We start from the raw sequence: 20,439 nt of genomic DNA, 5'->3' as shown, positions 1-20,439 counted from the left end.
GGAGATCCAGAGCCCCTGGTCTCCCTCTCCCCCGGGGACCCCGTCCCGGGCAGGCAGAGGGGAGGCGAGGGCCGGCTCCAAGCGCGGCGCGCCCACCCTCCGGGGCTCGTCCCGTAGCCGCCCGGAACCAGACCCTGTCTTGGGGCTCGCGGCCCTAGAGCACCGGAGGAGCGGACCCCTGCCCGGCCGCGCCCCGCCCCCGGCCCCCGCCCAGCCGACGTCGCATTAGCATGCGCGACGCAAGTGGCCGGGGCACCACTCGGGGGCCGGGACTCGCCGCGTCACAGCCCCGAGTGGAAGGGGGAAAAAGAGGAGCCGACGCGCGGGGAGGGGAGCGCGGCGGCGGCGGCGGCGGCGGCGGCGTTGGGGCTGGGGCAGGCGGCAGCAGCCATGCCCCTCGGCCCGCGCGGGCTGCCTCTCAGCGCGGCGGGGGCTGCTCCGGGTGCGCCCCGGGCGCGGCGCGTCCAGTCTCCGGCCTCAGCCTCTCAGTGCGCCCGCCTCTCCCGCCGCTCCTGAGCCCGGCGGCGGCGGCGGGTCCCGGATCGGCTCCAGCGCAGCGGCGGCGCCTCCTCGCGCGACGGAGTCCTTGTCTTTCCCGGGGCACGGGGCCATGAGTCCCGCAGCCACCTGAGGCACAGGCGCGGGGTGGGGTTGTGTGTGTGTGTGTAGAGGGGTGGGTGTGAGCTGCGTGGCGAGGATCGCGCCCCCCGAAGTCCCGCACCTTGCAGTTTCTGCACTGCGGGACGTCGGCGCCCGGAGCCTGTGGAGACTTCCCGAGGAAGAGCATCGGGGGTCCAGGGGCATGGAACCCGCGGCGCCGGCGGGCCAGGCCCGGGCTGCAGCCTCCAAGCTGTCCCAGGCTGTGGGCGCCGCGCTGCAGGAGCCGCGGCGGCAGCGGCGTCTGGTGCTGGTCATCGTGTGCGTGGCGCTCTTGTTGGACAACATGCTGTACATGGTCATCGTGCCCATTGTGCCGGACTACATCGCCTCCATGCGCGGCGGCAGCGACAGCCCCACGGCGACCCCCGAGGCGTGGGAGCCCACACCGCCGCCGCCCACCCCGGCCAACGCCAGCGCCGCGGCAGCCAACGCCTCGGCGACCCCGACGGCCGCGCCGCCCGCCGTGCCGATCCTGCGGCCGCGCTACCCGGCCGACAGCGAAGACGTGAAGATCGGGGTGCTGTTCGCCTCCAAGGCCATCCTGCAGCTGCTGGTGAACCCGCTGAGCGGGCCCTTCATCGACCGCATGAGCTACGACGTACCGCTGCTCATCGGCCTGGGCGTTATGTTCGCCTCCACGGCCATGTTCGCCTTCGCCGAGGACTACGCCACGCTGTTCGCGGCGCGCAGCCTGCAGGGCCTGGGCTCCGCCTTCGCCGACACGTCGGGGATCGCCATGATCGCCGACAAGTACCCCGAGGAACCCGAGCGCAGCCGCGCGCTGGGCGTGGCGCTGGCCTTCATCAGCTTTGGCAGCCTGGTGGCGCCGCCCTTCGGCGGTATCCTCTACGAGTTCGCCGGGAAGCGGGTGCCCTTCCTGGTGCTGGCCGCCGTGTCGCTGCTCGACGCACTGCTGCTGCTGGCCGTGGCCAGGCCCTTCTCGGCGGCCGCTCGCGCGCGCGCCAACCTGCCGGTGGGCACGCCCATCCACCGCCTTATGCTGGACCCCTACATCGCAGTGGTGGCCGGCGCGCTCACCACCTGCAACATCCCCCTGGCCTTCCTCGAGCCCACCATCGCCACGTGGATGAAGCACACGATGGCAGCGTCCGAGTGGGAGATGGGCATGGTCTGGCTGCCGGCCTTCGTGCCGCACGTGCTGGGCGTCTACCTCACCGTGCGCCTGGCGGCGCGCTACCCGCACCTGCAGTGGCTGTACGGCGCGCTCGGGCTGGCGGTGATCGGCGCCAGCTCCTGCGTCGTGCCCGCCTGCCTCTCCTTCGCGCCGCTCGTCGTCTCGCTCTGCGGCCTCTGCTTCGGCATCGCGCTGGTGGACACGGCGCTGCTGCCCACGCTCGCCTTCCTCGTGGACGTGCGCCACGTCTCCGTCTACGGCAGCGTCTATGCCATCGCCGACATCTCCTATTCCGTGGCCTACGCGCTCGGGCCCATCGTGGCCGGCCACATCGTGCACTCGCTGGGCTTCGAGCAGCTCAGCCTGGGCATGGGCCTGGCCAATCTGCTCTACGCGCCGGTCCTGCTGCTGCTTCGCAACGTGGGCCTCCTCACGCGCTCCCGCTCCGAGCGCGACGTGCTGCTGGACGAGCCACCGCAGGGCCTGTACGACGCGGTGCGTCTGCGGGAGCGCCCGGCGCCCAGCCAGGAGGGCGAGCTCTGCTCCCCGCCTGACCCTCTGGACGCGGGCGAGGACGACTACGACTACTACTACACCCGCAGCTAGCCGCTGGGCTCGGGCACCAGGCCACCGCCCCCCACCCTCCGCTGCCCCTCCGGGCAAGGGGCCTGCTCTGTGAGCGCACTGGCCAGCTCAAGCTCAGGGCCCGCCTCCTCCAGCGAGAACCCCAGCCCCCTCCCCCCCAGCCTCAACTCCCCCTGCCAGAATCTGCTCCCGTGGGCGAGGAGCACCGGGGCTAGGCTAAGCGGCTGCGCTCCTGGCCGGGAGGAGGAGACCGACAGGCCTCCACCTCGGGGCTCCCTTGTGTAGACTAAGGCGCGCCTGTCCCTTCTTCCCCAACGTTCCTCCCAGTGCCAAACACGGCCCGCTGCACCGCGGCGCCTCCGGGCCGAATTAATAAACCGTATCTGTCCGAGGAGGCCGAGTCTCTTTACTGGTGGGGTGGGCGGCTGGGCGCAGGGCCCCGGGCAGAGGGGGAGGCTCAGCTGGGTCCCTCTCCAGCCCGGCGGGCACGTGGGAAGCCTGTGGCTCCTTTGCTACCTGGAAAAGGGCACACAAAGGAAGCAAACCCACCAAGGGCTCCCGTTCGCCGGCGCCCTAGAGCGCACGCTCAGTACAGCCCGAGACGGCCTCTCCGGGCAGGCCCAGAGCAGCGCCCGGAGGTGTGGCCCGGGGGAGCGGAGAACCGGCACCGGCCTCGAGCGCCCGGCCCCGCCCTTTGAGGGTACGCCCAGCGCCGGCCGCAGGGCTCCGAGGAGCCTGCGGGCTGGGCTCCCCTTCCCACCCGTATCCCGGCCGGGCCAGGCTTCGAGGAAGGAATGAGCAACGAGCCGTTCCGGCAAGAGGAAGATAAACGGGCCGCGTCTTTGCAGGCCTGATCCGTGGAACCGCATCCATCCGTGTGTGTTCCTTGGAGAGCTGGGCGCTACCCACCAGGAGGCGTGGGGCGCAGGTGGCCGCGGCTGCGTTCCGCTGCAGCGGGTCCGGGCCTTGAGTGTGTGAGCTGCTGCCAACCCCCGGCCCATCCCGAATGGAGGCAGCCGCGCCCCGCGGGGCGCGCGCGGGGGATGGGGGCGGGGGTCTCAGAAGTTTCAGGGCCTGGAGTCCCGGGCTCCCAGGCCGGCGTTCGGGGGACACCCCCCGCCAAGTCCGGGATCTCGTGGAGAGGCGGCTGGGTCTGGGTCGCCCGTGGGGGCCTGCATTCCCCATGTATGTGTGTCTGTGTGAGGCCTCTCCTCGTGGGTGCTCATTCGTGTGTGTGTGTGTGTGTGTGTGTGGAGGGGGTTCTATCTGGGAGGCGGTACTTTTATCTGCCCCTAAGTCAGGTCTCCAAGCACCCCTGCGTCTGCCCAAGTCAGCTCCACTCATCTCCACCTCCCACCCCCCAGCGCCAGCAGAAAGGTAGGCCCTGCAGTAATTGGCAAACAGGTTTTTTATTATTATTATTAATACTATTTTTAAGGAGGGTCTGGTAGGGCTTGACTCTGGCCTAGTCGGCGGGGAGCAGAGATCGCCTCTCACCCAATCTTCCCCAGGGTTGCTTCATAAGCAGCCGCGGGCGGGAGGTGATGGGGTTGGGGGAGCGCGGGGGAGGGTCAGGCTGGGCAGGGGGCGACGACAGGGGCGGAGCCATGTTCCCCGCGCCCTTCTCCGGCCTGGATTCTGCTGCCGGGACGCGAGTCCTCCGGACAGGTTCCGGGACCGAGAGGTGGAGGAGGGGGCCGGGGGAAGGGGGGAACCGAGGACCTAGACGAAAGGAGACAGGGAGGGGCTGGGGAGGGAGGAGGGACAGGAGGAAGAGGGAGAGGCGAGGCGAGTTCGCAGACAGCCAGTCGGGCGGCCGCGGGGACCCGGCTACGTCGGAGGCTCCAACGGGGACCCAGCCGGCGGCCCCCACCCTGCGCTGCCGACGCGCGCTCCCGACCCCCTCCCATCCTCTCGGGTTCACACCCACGCCCCCAGTCCTACTTGGTGCTGTGCGGCGGCGGCGACCGAGGCAGCGGAACCCGGGAGAGCAGGTGAGAAGGGCTGGGCGGACAGGCGGAGCATGGCCGGGGAGCAGATCCTCCGGAGCGGAAAGCTGCGGACAGAGGTGCTGTCCGGGGACCGGGACCGGGATCCAGAGGCCCTGGCAGTAGCCGGGTCCTCTGAGTTTTGGGCGGCGGCGGCCGTCGGGGGACAGCCAGGAGGCTGCGGGATTCCGCTGCCTGGGTGCTTGGATTTGGAGAGATTGGATCACCCGGGGCGCCACGCGCCTGTGCTTACCACACCCCAGGCACGCATCTGCTGAGTGCCGAGGTCTGCGTGCGTGCGCTTGCTGGTCCCAGGCAGAGGGTCCGAGGCTCCCCCTGAGGTGCCAGAGCGCGCCCACCTCGCGGTGGCTGCAGACCCTCTGGGGAACGGAGGGAGGGAGTGGCGGGGAGCCGCGACAGGTAGCAAGTCTGAGCCGGCCTCCGCGCGAAGCCCGCAGGTGACGCTGTGCCAGGCTGGGCTGGGCGCTTGAGGGCAGAGCAGAGACCCCTCCGGGCAGCCCTAAAAGGCCAGACTGGCGGCTGCGTGAATGAGAGCTCGGGAGACACATAGACAAGAGCCAAGAAGGAAAAGGAGCTGGCAGGCTTGGACCACCAGGAAGGCATCTTGCTGGGGTCCGAGGCTCCCCTCCACGGCCCTGGATCCCTGATGCCTGACTAGTGACTTCCTGGGGGAGGGGCGAGACGCACGGGCAGCAAGAAGAGGCATTGGCAACAAGGTCTACAGAACCATTTACCACATGACCTTGCTCTGGTGCCCTCTCAGACGGACTCCACTCCTCACTCACCCCGAGGGACCCTCACCTGGGCCCTACAGGTTTGTTTTTTTTTTTTTTTTCCAGTCCTAGGCAGCCCCATGCCTGCTAAGCTAGCCTGCCTGGGACCACTGTTTTGGATGCAACTGAGTTTCATTATCGACTTGTCTAGTAGCTACCCGCCAGCATCCATCCGGCACAGGTCCGAATAGAAGCGAACCCTCAGCAGGTGCACCTGCGTGGGTCCTTTGGAGGGGAGGGGGTGCTTCAGTGGCACAGCTACAGTGTGAGTTTGAGAGTTTTAAGTACTTATGGTCCCCGAGGTGGGGGCGCAGCACACCTGTGGGAAGACCCACACATGGAGGTCGGGCAGACAAGAGCAGTTGGCACCCAGTGGTATATTTAAGTTCCCCAGGCAAAATGTCTGAATGGTCCACAGTGGGGAAAATGGGAGAGGCCAGCCCGCTAGGCAGAGAGATGCCACTGCGTCCTTCTCTCTGGCTGCAGGATTGAGTAATCTGGATATGATACACAGGACCAGCAACCTGCATCAAGGGTGACAGAGCCCGGCTTCTACTCTACGCAAGTCGTACTGTATTAGAAACAGCCTCTCAGCGGGCAGCTCTCTTGCCCCTGCCTGCAAGGGCCCAGAGCCACAGACAGCCTCGGGCTACTCCATCCTTGGCCTGCCTGGTCCCTCCTTCTTTGGCGGGGAGGGGATTCCATCTCCCGAGTCTGCTGTGCCAGGTGCCCACATCTGGACCTGTGCTTGCTTCCCAGCAGGACTGATGTGGGTGATGGAATTGGCTAAACACGAGCTTTAGGTTCTTGGGGGAGAATGGAGGGTGGGTTGGTGGAAGTCGTGAGTGTGTGCCTCTGCAGGCTCCGGCTTGGCGGGGGGTGGTCTCAGTGTGCTCCCCACCGCCTTAAGAACTGGCCTTCGGCAGTGGGCGTTTGGCCTAGCAGTTCAGATACCAGTTGGGACACCTGCGTGTCATCTCAGAGTATCTGGGTTCAAGTCCCTACTCTTCTCTTGAGTCCAGCTTCCTGCTAATGGGCACCTGCGTGGCTCAAGTAGTTGGGTTCTTGCCACCCATGTGGGAGACCTGGATTGAGCGAGTTCCTGTGTCCCAGTTTCAGCCTGGCCTGGTACCATCCATTGTGGGCATTTGGGGAAGGAACCAGCACATGGAAGTCTTCTTCTTCTCTCTCTCTCTCGCTCTGTCTCCTCTCTCTCCTCTCTCTCTCTCTCAAATAATAACAGACAAAAGAACAAGTGGTCTCACTCTTCTTGGCCTGCCTCCCTCTACTGCACCTTCCAAATTCACCTGTCCCCCTGGCGTCCTGCATCAGCTACCTGTGCAATCTCATGGCACCAGACATCTAACAGGTCCTGGGGTCCTCCCCAGAGCATCTGCAGGAGCACAGAGCCTTGGGGGCCTTGGGGTCACCCATGCACCCATGTGTTCCTCCTCTTCCGCTAGCCAGCATCTACCCTGCACCAGGCCAGGCCCCGCAGATGAAGCATGGCCAAGTGCATACCAGTTATTTCCCAGGCAAGAACAAAGTGAGTGCTCTAGGCCCCCCATGGAGCTGAAGAGGGCAAGCCCAGCCCTGCCTCTCCCTCCAGTGCTGCCCGGGGAGCCCCCAGCCTTGTGAGAGCAGGTCCCAGCTGCAGGCTCACTGCAGAATCCTCTCCCATTTGGGGGCTCAGAGAGAGTGCTGGGTTCAGGGGGACAGGCCTGGAGTAGGTGGGGGGAGGGTGTTTGGATTGGAGCCAGGCTTGTCACGGGGCCTCTGTATGCTACTGGCAGGCTCTGGCCTCCTCCTGGGGCTGGGGACAGGGGGTCAGACTGTGGGAGGGACAGGTTCCCGGCAGGCCCACGTGGCTGTAAGCATTGACGCCCTCACTTCTCATTTCCCAGGTCTCCCCTCGGCTTCTGCAGCCCAGAAATCATCAAGATGCCTATCCTGGAAAAAGCCTCCCAGTCAATGGCTGCAGAAACCGCCAGCGGCGAGGAGGAGCCTGTGAGTGATGCTTGGAGTTCTCCTTCTTGACCCCACTCTCCCTACTCACATGCATTGCTTCTAGAACAGTCCAGAGGAGGCCTGGATACAGAGGGTCTGGGAGTGGCCTCAGGACATGCAGGGGAAGTGACAGTCACGCTTCCTAATCCCAAGGGGAGCCCTGGATCTGCACCTGGTGCTACCTTTCCCCCTAGAAAAGCCTCCTGCCACCCCCACGTTCACTGCCAGTGGCTTTGAGCCCACTGGGGGTGCCTTAGGGGGAGGCTGAATTCCCTTTTCCAAGCCTTGCTGCATTGTAGCCCCAGCTCAGCCCTGGAGCTCTGGGCTCCATCTGCTCCACCAGCCCGAGACAAGGCCATCCTCCCTGGACGGTATCTGCCCACCCACCTGTCTAGCCGTGGAGCGACAGAACCACACTTCACACTTCTGAGTGCTGGTTGCTGCACCTGTTGGTCTCTCTCCCCCAGCCCCGCTTCCCAGCCTTGCTTTGTGGTCCCCATCAGAACTTTCTGGCTTCTACCACCCCATGAGGTTGCTTCCTATACCGCCCCAATGTTTGCAGCTGACCCGTGCCTCTGCTGTTAGCTGTGGCTCGTGGCATGTTTGTGGCATGTTCGTGGCATGTTCTCTACTGTGGCATGTTGTACAGCTCTGTCTCTGTCTCTCCATCATCTCTGACTCCAACCCAGACCCTCCCGATCCCATCACATAGACCCCAGGCCCCAGGAGAAGGGGGACGGAAAGTGACCGTGGCGGGGCTGGGCCTGGCTCACAGCGAGAGGGCTGGGCAAAACCTGGGGTGCTGCCCAGACCTGTGCTGGCATCGTGCCCCAGGGCAGGAGCAGCCTGTAGCTGGCACTGACACCCCACCCTCTGCCAGAGCAGGGAAGTCCAGGGACAGGACCAGACAGGCGAGGACTGTCATCCGCCCATCAGCTCGCACTCACGCCATCTGCTTCTGCCTGGGGCGCGGGGCAGGAGCAGAGTAGAGGGGGGTGCTGTCAACAGGACCCCTCACTCCAGAGCCCCCCAGGGCAGGGAGGAGCCCCTGAATGCCTCAGAGAAGAAGCCCCCGGAGCAAGGTAGCCCACCAGCCACCAACAACATTAATGAGAGTATTTTTAAAACCCTCCTTGCCTGCGGTCAGCAGCTAAGAGAGGGAGCCGGGGAGAGGGAGTGGCCGCAGAGGAAGAGGAAGAAAAATAGGTGTGGAGAAAGAGGATTGCAGCCCCTGGATGTGCCATCTGGTTTGTGTGTGGCTTTGCACTGCTGTCTCCATGTTCTGACCCAGAATGGGAACAGAAACCCTCACCCTGCCTAAGTCACAAGGTCAAAGACCTACCTGAGGCCCTAGGTGGACATGGCCGCTAAGCTGGGAAGTGCTGTGCCCACCTAGGTAGACAGTGGGGCGGGAGGTTCTGCCCAGCCCCTGGCCGTGTGTCAGGATCCTGGAGATGGCGGGTTTCCTCTGAAGGGTCAGGACAGTCACAATGTCACGTGTGCTGTTTTGGCCAACATGGAAGTCTCGTACGTTTTTATGGGGTGCAGCATAGTGCGTACAGCAAAGATGGATCCGATTGGGGAACCAGCCTTTCCATCTCATCAGCCTTGGGGTGTGGCCTCCGGCTCTTCATACGGAATCCATAGTGTGTTCTGTGAGTTAGTGTCGCCCACTGTGCTCCTCCTACGTGACTGTGCTCTGGTGCCTGTGCACAGCCTTCATCCACCTTCCCCTGCATCCTTCCCAATCTCCAACAATCACTATTCTAAGCTCAGCTTGGCTTTTTATTTTAAAATTCCCACACAGGAGAGAGAACATGTCAGACTTGTCTGGCTTATTCTATTTAATAACTTGGCAGTTCTACCCCTTTTGCTGCAAACATCAGGGTTTCGTCCTTTTTCCAGGCTGCATAATATTCTACAGGACATACACGCCACGTTTTCCTGACCCATGTATCCATGGGTCTCACTAGTGCTGTGGTGAGAGTGGCAGTGGGGGTGTCTCTTTGATGTGTTGATTTTTATTTCCTTTGGATGCCTCCTGGAAAAGTGGGCTGGCTAGGGGAGACGGTAGATCCACTTGTAGCTTTTTGAGGAACCTCCATATGGCTGGGCTGATTTGCATTCCCACCAACAGTGTCTAAGAGTTTCCTTTGCTCCACCTTCTCACCGCACTTGTTATTTTCTGGGTTTCTCTTGGTAGCCATTCAAACTGGGGTGAGCTAATCACTCATGCTGGCTTGGATTTGCATTTCCCTGATGGCTAATGATCTTGAGTTTCTTTTTTTTTTTTTTTTTTCCCCATGCACTTGGTGGCCATTTGTATTTCTTCTTTCGAGAACTGTCTGTTGCTCATTTCTTAAGTGGACGGTTTGGCTTTTTGTGTTGAGTTTCTGGATATTAATCCTTTGTCAGATGAGCGGTTTGCAAATATTTCTTCCCGCGTCGTAGGATTGTATGCTGTGTCTGTTTGAGGCCCTGTTCCCCCCGGTTAACTCTCTCCTTGTCTCTCTAGATGGGGGTTGTTATTTGTAGGCTTGGAGAAGACAAGGGGAGAGGACTTCCACCCCTCGCCTGGCCCCACAAGGAACAAAATCCTTTGCCGGGTTGGAAGGCCTTCACGGGGAGCTTGGGGCGAGAGCACTGTTCCCAGGAAGCGAGCTGTAGGATTCTGGTCACTCCGGCAGCACTGAGCCATGGCCCCCAGCCCACTTCTTTTTCCCCCCTCCAGCTCTCCCTGTGAGAGCGGTCCCTTTAAGGTCAATTAGCCTGTAGATTCCCAGCTAGGAACAATGCCTAGATGGAGACGGGCCAGCAGCCGACAGTATCAGTGGCTGGACTGCTCCATCTCAGACCCCGCCTGCACGGTTTCTAACAAGCACCTTCATAGCCGCCATGTCTCCCTGCTCCTACGGGGTTCTCACCTCCACGTTACCGGTGGGGGCGGGGGACTGAGGCACAGAGGGCGGGTGTCTTGCCCGAGATCACGCAGCTGCTAGGCAGCAGGGTCAGGATATAAACCCGGGTCTGTCCAACAGCAAGGACTCTTCTCCGGGTTGGTGTCTCCCCGGGGGGTGGGGGTGCAGAGACAGCAAGCGAGAGCTCCCTACATGCACAGTTCTGTTGGGCCTTAGAAACAGGCCCCAAGGATGAATGGAAGGAGACACAGACTGGCAGACACACAGAGAGTGCCCAGGGACCCCTCTCTTCTAGGGGCTGCCCAAGCTGCCGGTGCCCCCCCTGCAGCAGACCCTGGCCACCTACCTGCAGTGCATGCGACACCTGGTGCCCGAGGAGCAGTTCCGCAAGAGCCGGGCCATCGTGCAGCGTTTTGGGGCCCCTGGAGGCCTGGGCGAGACCCTGCAGCAGAGACTCCTGGAGCGGCAACGGGAGACAGACAACTGGGTACGGGCTACTGCTGGGGGGCGGGGCCACAGGGACCCACAGGAGAGGGGCGGGAGGCAGACGCAGAGACAGATGGCAGGATCCGGGTGAGGGGCTGCTAGGTGACAAAGAGGGGGCAGCGAGGGACAGGGATGAAGTCAGGGAAGCAGAGAGAGGTGACAGGCAGAGGCCAAACAGGCAAGACTGGTGTGGAAGAGCAGGGGTGAGAGTGCAGGGCAGGGGTGGGCAGGGGTGGGCTTGGGAGCACAGGGACCTAGCACGTACCTGAACTCACTGTGTATGTTGGGAGAATGAATTCATAAATGAATAGGTGATCCAGGGACGTGCCCGCTTGTCCCCTGCGGTGGCCAGGATGGGAGCGTGGTCTCCCCAGGCGATGTGCACCTGTCTGGATGCACGGATAAAGGTGCCCCTCGCCGCCTTCCCCGCAGGTGTCTGAGTACTGGCTCAACGACATGTACCTCAATAACCGCCTGGCCCTGCCCGTCAACTCCAGCCCCGCTGTGATCTTTGCTCAGCAGCACTTCCGCGACACCAATGACCAGCTCAGGTGAGGCCACAGTGCTCACCGCTCAGGGACCCGCCCTCGCAGGAGGCTGGATCCAGCACCAGGAAGAGCAGGTGGTGCTTCCTCTGGGGTGGTGGGATGGCCACTCGTGGAGGTCCCCCCTGGTGGTCTTGAACTGGCCGAAGCCCCGGGAGATGGCCCTGGTGGCTGGGACACACCTCCCCGGGGCTGTCTGAGCAGTGTCTGCTGCCCCCCAGAGCCTGGCTCTACACGGAGCCTCCAGAGGGGGTGCAAATGGTCCCTCCCCGGCAGCCGCGGCCGCCAGCAGAGCTTCTGCCATCTGCTGCAATTTCAGAGCTCACTGAGCCGCTGGAAGGGCCTCTGAGCCACTGATGGCGATGGTGATGGCCGCAGCGGGCAGCGCTGGTAAGGGGGGGGGTCTCCTCTGCCAGGGACTCTCACGGTCTCTGGGCTCAAGACGGATGGGGCAGCTCTGGGGGACAGATGGGAGGGAGGAGGGTAGGCTCCCCAGGCTCTAAAGGGAAAAGCCCCAGCACCCCCAACCCTGCCTCAGGGCAGAGCTCACCCAGGCTAGGAAGACCCTCCCCCCGCCGCCCCCATGACCACCCTCAGTGTCCCCAAGATTGGCTCGCTGAGCTGCTGGCCAGACGCCTGGCCGCCTTCCCCCCTCCCCGTGCCCTGCAGCCACGCCTCCCCTGGGCAGCAGGAGGCGCGTGGACCGACAGTGACTTCCGTAAGCAGTCCTGCAGGCTTGTTGGAGGGGGCATTTTCTCTCCCGTGCAATTAAGCCAGGCCTCATCATCCACGGGCGGTTAAGCTGACGCCGTCCCCGCGGCACGCCTCTCTGCTGCCTGCCCCCCTCGCTGCCTGCCGGCACTTGCTTTCTCTTGCGTTTCCACCTGGGGAACCCAATGATGGACAGCTCCCAGGAGACTGGGTTTCCTTGAGCTCCAGGGCCCCCAGCCAGGGCCAGCCCCAGGACTGGCCTTCCCAGGGAGCAGGTCCCATCCAGCCCTTTGCTGCTGCTCTGTGGCTTTCCCTGTCTTCCCACTCCCCACTCCGCCCCTTCCAGGTGGTTCCAAGTTTGTCTGTGTCATCCCTTGGTTCTCACCAGAGGACGATCTTTACTGCAGGCTTGTGATGGGGCTGACAGCCTTGGGGGAAGGGGCAGCAGGCACCCCAAGGGATTGGTGCACTCCTGGGACTTGGCACTTGGTGGTGGTTGAAGTTGGGGTCGGGGGAGAGGGGAGGTAGGGAGGAGGAAGTAGGAAGGAGGGAGAGCAGGAGGGAGGGAGGGAGGCAGGGAGCCGGGCGTGGGAGGAAGGGCTCAGCCTCACTTCTCTGCAGGTTTGCAGCCAGCCTCATCTCTGGAGTGCTCAGCTACAAGGCCCTGCTGGACAGGTAGGACTGTGGGCCCCGCCTGGGACAGGTAGTGAGCGCTCTGTGCTGGCACAGTCGGCCAACGCGTCTCTCTCCCTGCCACGCTGGGGAGGGCTCTGGAGGGCTCTTGTCTTTTCCGAGCTCCGTGTTCTTGGCTCCTGTCACAGAGTCCCTGTCCCCTCTATCCCAGTATCAGGATGACCCTCAGTCAAGCTGGCCTGACCAGTAAGGGTTCCTTTTCCTGGTAAGAGCACTGGCCTCCCTTGATTTTTTTAAAAGATTTATTGATTGATTTGAGAGGCAGAGTTACAGAGACAGGGAGAGATAGAGAGAGAGAGAGGTCTTCCATCTGCTGGTTCACTCTCCAGATGGCTGCAATGGTCAGAGCTGCGCCGATCTGAAGCCAGGAGCCAGGAGCTTCATCCGGGTCTCCCATGCAGGTGCAGGGGCCCAAGCACTTGGGCCATCGTCTATTGCTTTCCCAGGCCACAGCAGAGAGCTGGATCAGAAGTGGAGCAGCTGGGACTCAAACCAGCACCCATATAGGATGCCGGCGCCTCAGGCAGAGGCTTAGCCTATTATGCCACAGCGCCAGCCCCTTCCCTCGATCTTTTTAAAACATCTGTCTCCCTCCATACCTCCTGAGTTCACAGGTGGAGTGAATTCCTTGGTCAGGAATTTAGAAAGCACAAGGAAAGGTGGAGAAGTGTTGCTGGGATGAGAGGTGGTGGGGTCAGTGTTCTCGCTCGCAGCTCTGTCTCTGTCCCTCCAAGCTCAGTGGACAGGAGGTGCCCTGACAGGTGGAGGGAGCTGCACACACACAGCGGGATAGAGTTGAATTTAGCAGGAAAATGCCCCTGCTGGCCAAGCCCCAGGGTACCTACCCATGAGCATCAGGGGGAACCAGAGGATCTGGAAAGCCCAGAGAATAGAAGATCCAAGATGCTGGAGTGAAAGAGGCCCAAAGCAATGTCCTTTGAACAGATCAGGAAGTTGAAGATCAGAGAGGTTAAGCACATTGCCCATGGTCACACAGCCAGGAGGTGGCAGAGCAAAGAAGGCACAGGGGACAAACTTCACTCTGTCCACCCAGCCTTGGGGCTCAGGCTCAGACCTGCAACCCCTCAAGAGGAGGAGGCAGGGCCCCCAGACCTGACGGCCGAATGCCTCAGGGCTTGGGCCCTGGGGTCAGGAGACTTAACTCTGAATTCAGATGCCTATGAGCTGGCCAAAAGCTGTCTGGACCACACCCTCTCAGACACAGAACGCGTGCCCCCAGGCCCAGCCCAGTCCCTGCCTTGGAAGAGCTAGGAGGAAGGGTGCAGGAGGGAAGGAACCATTCATCTGTGCCCATCCGTCACAGCAGTCCACACCCCAGACTCTCACGTGTGTGTGTGTGCGCTCCCACGGACGCCTCGGCCCATGCCGATGACTGTAAAGGTCACATGCCGGGGACCTTTGCCAGTCCCAGTTTTGGGCCATTCATTCATTCACTCATTCATTGATTCACTCTACAATGCCTTAATGCTAGGAAGATTGGAGAAACAAGGCTCCATCCGCAGACCACTGGGCAATTCAGACACACGATTACCGAACCCCCAGACAGCCCCACTGGGGGTCCCCTGGCCATTGCATAAGAGCCCCAGAGAATTCTGAACTCCACTTGCCCTGACCCATCTCGCACCTCTGTAGGTGCACCTGCCATACAGCCCAGCTGCCTCACCCAGGGACCCAGAAGTCATCTATGGTTCCTCTTTCTCCCCCACCCCTAGTCTGCTTCCCAGAGCCCCCGGGGGTGGTTGCCCTCCCTGGAGAACACACCACGAGCCTCCCTTCCCCCTCCTGTCTCAGATGCAGCTTCCTTCCTTGGTCATTACCAAAGCAGAAAGTACAGCAAAGCCCACCTGCGCGGGCAGCCCTCTGAGTCTGTCCCTGCCTGCCTGCCCCATAGCCCCTCACGCAGCTGCACACTCGGCCGGTGCTTCTCAAACTATCTCTGCAGAAGGAACCTATCTCTGCAGAAGGTGTTTTATTTTTCCCCCAATTTTGTAATTTGTTTGTAAAACACAACAAAACTTGAATTACTGGACACATGGTACAAAAACAGAAACCTGAGACTGTAAGTTTCGTTATTGGATTCAACAACTATACACCTCCCATCACATAGGTGTATCTGGATTCTGGCACTCACTGTCATGTGCCAGTCACGACAGCTCAGTGTGACACCTGCTCTTTAAGACAACGCCACCCCTACCCCCACCCCCCTTAGGGCTCAGCTTGTGCTACTGGGCTTCAGTGACCCTGCTCCAGCTGCCACCTTCTGGCCCTGCCACTCACTTTGTCTCAGTGCCCGGAATTCTCCCATCTCTTCGGCTACTCCCCACCCACACATCCCAGGACGTGCACACCAGGAGAGCAGACAATGCATGTCTTGTTTGCTGCTATGTCTCAGGTCCCAGAAGGGTATGTGACGTGGAGAGGTGCTCAGAGAGTCTTTGTTGGCTGAAAGGATGGATGGATGGATGGATGGACAGTGGGTAGAAGGATGGATGGATGGATGGTGGGTGGATGGGTGGTAGGTGGATGGATGGATGGGTGGTGGGTGGATGGATGGATGGGCAGATAGATGGTGGGGGATGGGTAGATGGATAGATGAGTGGAAGGTGGATGGATGGGTGGTGGGTGGTGGGTGGATGGGTGGTAGGTGGATGGATGGATGGGTGGTGGGTGGATGGATGGATGGGCGGGTAGATGGTGGGGGATGGGTAGATGGATAGATGAGTGGAAGGTGGATGGATGGGTGGTGGGTGGATGGGTGGTAGGTGGATGGATGGATGGGTGGTGGGTGGATGGATGGATGGGCGGGTAGATGGTGGGGGATGGGTAGATGGATAGATGAGTGGAAGGTGGATGGATGGGTGGTGGGTGGTGGGTGGATGGGTGGTAGGTGGATGGATGGATGGGTGTTGGGTGGATGGATGGATGGGTGGGTAGATGGTGGGGGATGGGTAGATGGATAGATGAGTGGAAGTGGATGGATGGGTGGTGGGTGGTGGGTGGATGGGTGGTAGGTGGATGGATGGATGGGTGGTAGGTGGATGGATGGATGGGTGGGTGGATGGTGGGGGATGGGTAGATGGATAGATGAGTGGAAGGTGGATGGATGGGTGGATGGAAGGGAGGGAAGAAGAACAGACACAGGCATGGTGACATCACATAGGAGAGACATTGCTGCCTTGAACTCAGGAAGGGGCTTCCGGGAGACAGGATAAAGGAGCAGCTTTTGAAAGAGGGGAAGGAGTTTTCTAAACGCTGAATGCAAGGACAGGATGCACGTGGGCCAAGCAGAGGCCACATAAGCAAAGGCACCCAGGGCCAAATGGTGAGGTCTGCAATGCCGTGCGAGAGACTGGAATGATGAGGATTGACAGAGGTGTGACGCAAGCCTGGGGCTCTCCCACGGGCCCCGGAAATGGATCGATCTTCAGAAGGTGGAGAACTGAGTTCCGCAACTGACACCATCCTGCAGCCCTGGGTGTGTGCCTCAGTTTACCTAACCAAGTTCCAGCAGAACCAGTTCCAAGTCCCTCTCCACCTGACCACCTGCCTTCCTCCTCCCCATCCCCCCACCCGACCTCCAGCCACTCCATCCCCACGGACTGCGCCAAGGGCCAGCTGTCTGGACAGCCCCTCTGCATGAAACAATACTATGGGCTCTTCTCTTCCTACCGGCTCCCCGGACATGCCCGGGACACACTGGTGGCCCAGAAGAGCAGCATCATGCCCGAGCCAGAGCACGTCATTGTGGCCTGCTGCAACCAGGTAAGCCGTGCCTTGTCACCACTGCCACCTCTCGGGCTCTGGGAGCGAGCGGATGTGTCCTTCCATCCCTGCTTCTCCCAGGGAGCTCAAGCCCACGCCCCTGAGTCACACGGGGAGCTGGGGGCACCGTGGCCCCAACATGGGGTCTCTACTCCCAGTCAGTGCCATCTTCCTCCACGCGTGGGCTTTCGGAATGAGGAGAATCACCAGGTAGACGGTGGTGTCCCGGGCCCCAGGCAGGTTGAAGAACTCCCTGCACGCCCCGGGAGCCTGGCCTCAGGCCCTCCAGCTGCCCTGCCACTTGCTTCTATACACTCACCCTGGCTGTGGCCTCCCTAGGGGCCCTGCACAGACAGATGGACAGAGTTACAGACGGACGCGTGAGCCCTCCCATGTGCCAGACCACACTCAACTGACCCTGCCAGGGGCCCTCAGCCCCTCCATCTGCCAGATGGGGAAGTGAGGTTCCAATGAGCGAAGCGGTCTGCCCGAGGGTGGAAAGGACTCCCAGGGCTGACCGGAGCCCCAAGGCCCCCACTTTGTGCCCTGTAGCTCAGGGCTTCAGACCGGGTTCCCCAGAGCCAGCACAGGCCCCCGACAAGCTGATGAGAAGAAGGGCTCCTGTCTCCCTCCCAGTGTCCCAAACTCTTGTCTATACAAGCAGACGTCACAGAAAGGTTGTTCCCAGGTGTGAAGGGTTCCCAGCCCTCCTTCATTCAAAAGCCAAACCCAGCACTTCCCAACCCCCCACCCCCCGCTGTGTAGAAGTCTGCCCTCCAAGAAATACTCTGAGAGCTCCTGCCCTGGGCCAGGCTATTGGGTCACTGCCCAGGGCGCGAGCCAAGATGTTCCTGTCAATCAGCTCAAAAGGAGTCTGGACCTGGGTCTCTGCATAGACTCTTTCTTTCTTTCTTTTTTTTTTTTTAAGATTTATTTATTTATTTGAAAGTCAGAGTTATACAGAGAAAGTAGAGTCAGAGAGCGAGAGCAAGAGAGAGAGAGGTCTGCCATCCGCTGGTTCACTCCCCAATTGGCCACAATGGCCAGAGCTGAGCTCATCTGAAGCCAGGAGCCAGGAGCTTCTTCCGAGTCTCCCACACGGGTGCAGGGGCCCAAGCACTTGGGCCATCTTCTCCTGCTTTCCCAGGCCATAGCAGAGAGCCGGATGGGAAGTGGAGCAACCGGGACTCGAACCGGCGCCCATATGGGATGCTGGCACTGCAGGTGGCGGCTTTACCCGCTACGCCACGGCACCGGCTCCTGGTTCCTTACTTTGAACGCTGGGTGTGTCCACCGTCCACCGTACAAGGACACTCACTACCTATGACTCAGCCATGCCCTTTCTGGAGAACAGTGAGGCTCCTCCCACCATTTTGCCATTGCGAACAAGGCTGCCACACACAGCCCCACCTATGTCCCCTGGTGCACGTGCCTTGGGCTGCGGTCTGCATGTATAAGGGCCATTGCTGAGTCACAGGCATGCACAAGGACGTTTCAATGAATGCTGCTCTTCCGATGGTGGCTGTGCCAATTTATACCCAGTTCCCCTACAAACGTAACGGCTTTGGGTATTGCAGGACCCACACAAATTTTCCTTTGGCTGGCGTTTCGCTCGGTCCTCACAGCTGTGAGTCACGTGAAGCCCAGTCAGCGGTCAGCACTGGGTTGGTGCCCCCAATGGGAATGATTTAGCACCCCACGCCCCCTCTCCCAGCCCTGGAATAGCGTCCCCTTCCCAAGCCCACCCGGTGCCTGGCTGGCGACGACTTGGGCCTGGGTGACATGCCCCTCCTGTTTCTCCCACAGTTCTTTGTCTTGGATGTCGTCGTTAACTTCCGCCGTCTCAGTGAGGGGGACCTGTTCACTCAGCTGAGAAAGATAGTCAGAATGGCTGCCAGCGAGGACCGCCGCCTGCCCCCCATCGGCCTGCTGACGACAGACGGGAGGAGCGAGTGGGCCGAGGCCAGGACGGCTCTCGTGAAAGGTCAGCAGCGGCGGTGCCTGGCGCCCCACATCTCCTGTCCTCGGGCTCCGCCTCCCACCACCACCATCGCCTCCGGGGTCGGGCGCCATGGCTTCATCCCCATTGGCCATAGCACAGGGAGCCCAGGCTGATGGTCTCTTCCACGGGCCCCTCGCGTCTCATCTGCCGATATCCTGGCTTTCTGGGTGAGCCTTGCTAGCGCTGGATGGTGAGGACAGGAAGGGGTTTGGGGGGCGTCTGGGAAAACCGTTGGAGATCTCAGGCATTGGAGAGTGGCTAGACGGGTTGGGCTGGAGCCCGTCTGTGGGAGGGTGGCTGGCCGTCTCCCTCACCTCATCTCTTGGCTCTGGGCCTTTTCATTGTCAAGGTGACCCTGGTCTTGGATACATCTCTGAGCATTCCCACTGGAAAGCCAGGAATATTCTTGGACACAAGGCCAACTCTAGTCCCAGGAGTTGGATGGAGTCTTTCTTTCTCCCTCCCTCCCTCCCTCTCATCCTTCCTTCCTCCCTTCCTTCCTTCCTCCCTCCCTCCCCCCCTTCCTCCCTTCCTTCCCACCTTCCTTCTTTTTGTTAAGATTTATTTTACTGAAAGGCAAAGTGACAAAGGGGAAGAGAGAGAGAATCTTCCATCCACTGGTTCACCCCCCAAATGGCTGCATCAGCCAGGAACTGGGTCAAGCTGAAACCAGAAGCCAGGCACTCCATCTGAGTCTCCCACATGGGTGGAGGGGGCCTAAGCACTTGGACCATCACTCATTGCTTTCCCAGATGCATTATCAGGGAGCCAGATCAGAAACGGAGCAGACGGGACTCGAACCAGTGCTCACTATAGGATGCCGGCGACAGGGGAGGCAGCTTAACCCCCTGGGCACAACACTGGCTCCTAGGTGAAGCAAGTCCTTTCAATTCTTGCTCATCTTGGACATCCTGGGATGAGAGGCAGAGCTTCTAGGCGTCTCCCTCTCACCTGTCTGCGTGTCAGTGGGTCCGGCGTTCCCCTCTGACTCCCTGCCTGTCTGTAGCTGAGGACCTGACCAGTCCCTGGGGGCTGGGAGAATCAGAGGAGATGGGGTAGCCCTGGGACACAGAAATGGGAAGAGAGGAAATGGGGCAGGGGAGGCAGGCTTCAAATACACCATAATGTTTACCCATAGAAGGCCGCAGAGACAGCAGGTGCCAAATAAGTGCTTTGGGAGTTCAGAGAGGGGAGAGAACCCTTCATTGGGATTTTAAAAAATTGATAGAAATTTTTAAAGCTTATTGATTTTTTTCATTGGAAAGGCAGAGAGAGAGAGCACGAGTGAGCGAGCTTCCATCTGATGGTTCACTCCCTCAAATGGCCACAACAGCTTCCATGGGCGAGGCCAAGCTGAACCCAGGAGCCAGGAACATCTGTGGATGTAGGGACCATCTTTTCCTGCTTTCCCAGGAGCATCAGCAGGGAGCTGGATCAGAAGTGGAGCAGCCGGGACATGAACCGGTGCCCATGTGGGATGCCTGCACCGCAGGCAGCAGCTTAGCTCACAGTGCCACAGCACCAGTCTTCTACCTGGGACTTTGAAAGGCTTTGTTGGAGGAAGAAGTGGGAATAGGGCCAAGCCCAGTGCCATGAGTGAGTGAGGGGGCCGAGTTGGAAGGCGGGAGGGTGGTGTCCAGGCAGGTGGACTGAGTGTGGGCAAAGCTGGCACGTCATCAGGGACATGTCTAGCCCTTCCTGGAGATCCTGTCTCTAGAGGGAGCTGCTGGCTCCTTGCCCCGAGCAGAACTCAGCCCAGCTGTCTCAGCCTTGGGCATCTGGGAGCCCCTGTCCTCCCTCCTGCCCGCAGACTCATCTCTTGGGTGAGTGCTGATGCTCTCCCTCCCTCCGCCCATCTGCAACGTCCCAAAGGACTCTGCCTTGGTGTAGCTCTGAATCTACCATGCTGTCCGCAGTGGGAGACCACGTACATTTCAATAAAAGAACGAAGTACTGGCAATGCCTCGTCCCAGACTTACTTCCCACTTGCTGACTTATCCTGTCCTCCAATTATTAGGCACCTGCTGGACACTTGGTCCTAAGCAGAAGACCGTGGAGCCACAGGGAGTGGGGAGAGCCGACCGCTCTGGCGGACCTGACCGCCGTGGTGGGGCATTAATAACTCGCTATTA

The 20,439-nt window shown here is 60.9% G+C and overlaps 2 protein-coding genes across 2 annotated transcripts in view; both read left to right on the top strand.

Moving 5' to 3' along the window:
* Window positions 1-802: 802 nt before the first annotated feature.
* On the top strand, window positions 803-2,401 carry SLC18A3 (solute carrier family 18 member A3). Its single transcript, XM_062215183.1, has one exon. It carries the CDS (start codon window positions 803-805, stop codon window positions 2,399-2,401), a length of 1,599 nt encoding a protein of 532 aa, XP_062071167.1.
* Window positions 2,402-7,103: 4,702 nt separating this feature from the next.
* Window positions 7,104-20,439, top strand: part of CHAT (choline O-acetyltransferase) — a 39,973-nt gene continuing 26,637 nt past the window's right edge. The window contains exons 1-6 of the mRNA XM_062214584.1: window positions 7,104-7,169; window positions 10,383-10,574; window positions 11,006-11,124; window positions 12,451-12,504; window positions 16,125-16,305; window positions 18,112-18,289. Coding sequence (XP_062070568.1) covers window positions 7,104-7,169; window positions 10,383-10,574; window positions 11,006-11,124; window positions 12,451-12,504; window positions 16,125-16,305; window positions 18,112-18,289 — 790 coding nt within the window. The remainder of the gene's footprint in view (window positions 7,170-10,382; window positions 10,575-11,005; window positions 11,125-12,450; window positions 12,505-16,124; window positions 16,306-18,111; window positions 18,290-20,439) is intronic.

Source organism: Lepus europaeus, chromosome 17 (genome assembly GCF_033115175.1).
Source record: "Lepus europaeus isolate LE1 chromosome 17, mLepTim1.pri, whole genome shotgun sequence".
In the NCBI taxonomy this organism is placed as follows: Eukaryota; Metazoa; Chordata; class Mammalia; order Lagomorpha; family Leporidae; genus Lepus; species Lepus europaeus.
Note: the sequence above shows the minus strand (reverse complement) of the source record. Positions and strands in the feature narration are given on the sequence as shown.

Excerpts from the sequence above, each read along its gene's own strand:
- SLC18A3 (XM_062215183.1), top strand. The coding sequence starts at position 803 with ATGGAACCCGCGGCGCCGGCGGGCCAGGCCCGGGCTGCAGCCTCCAAG.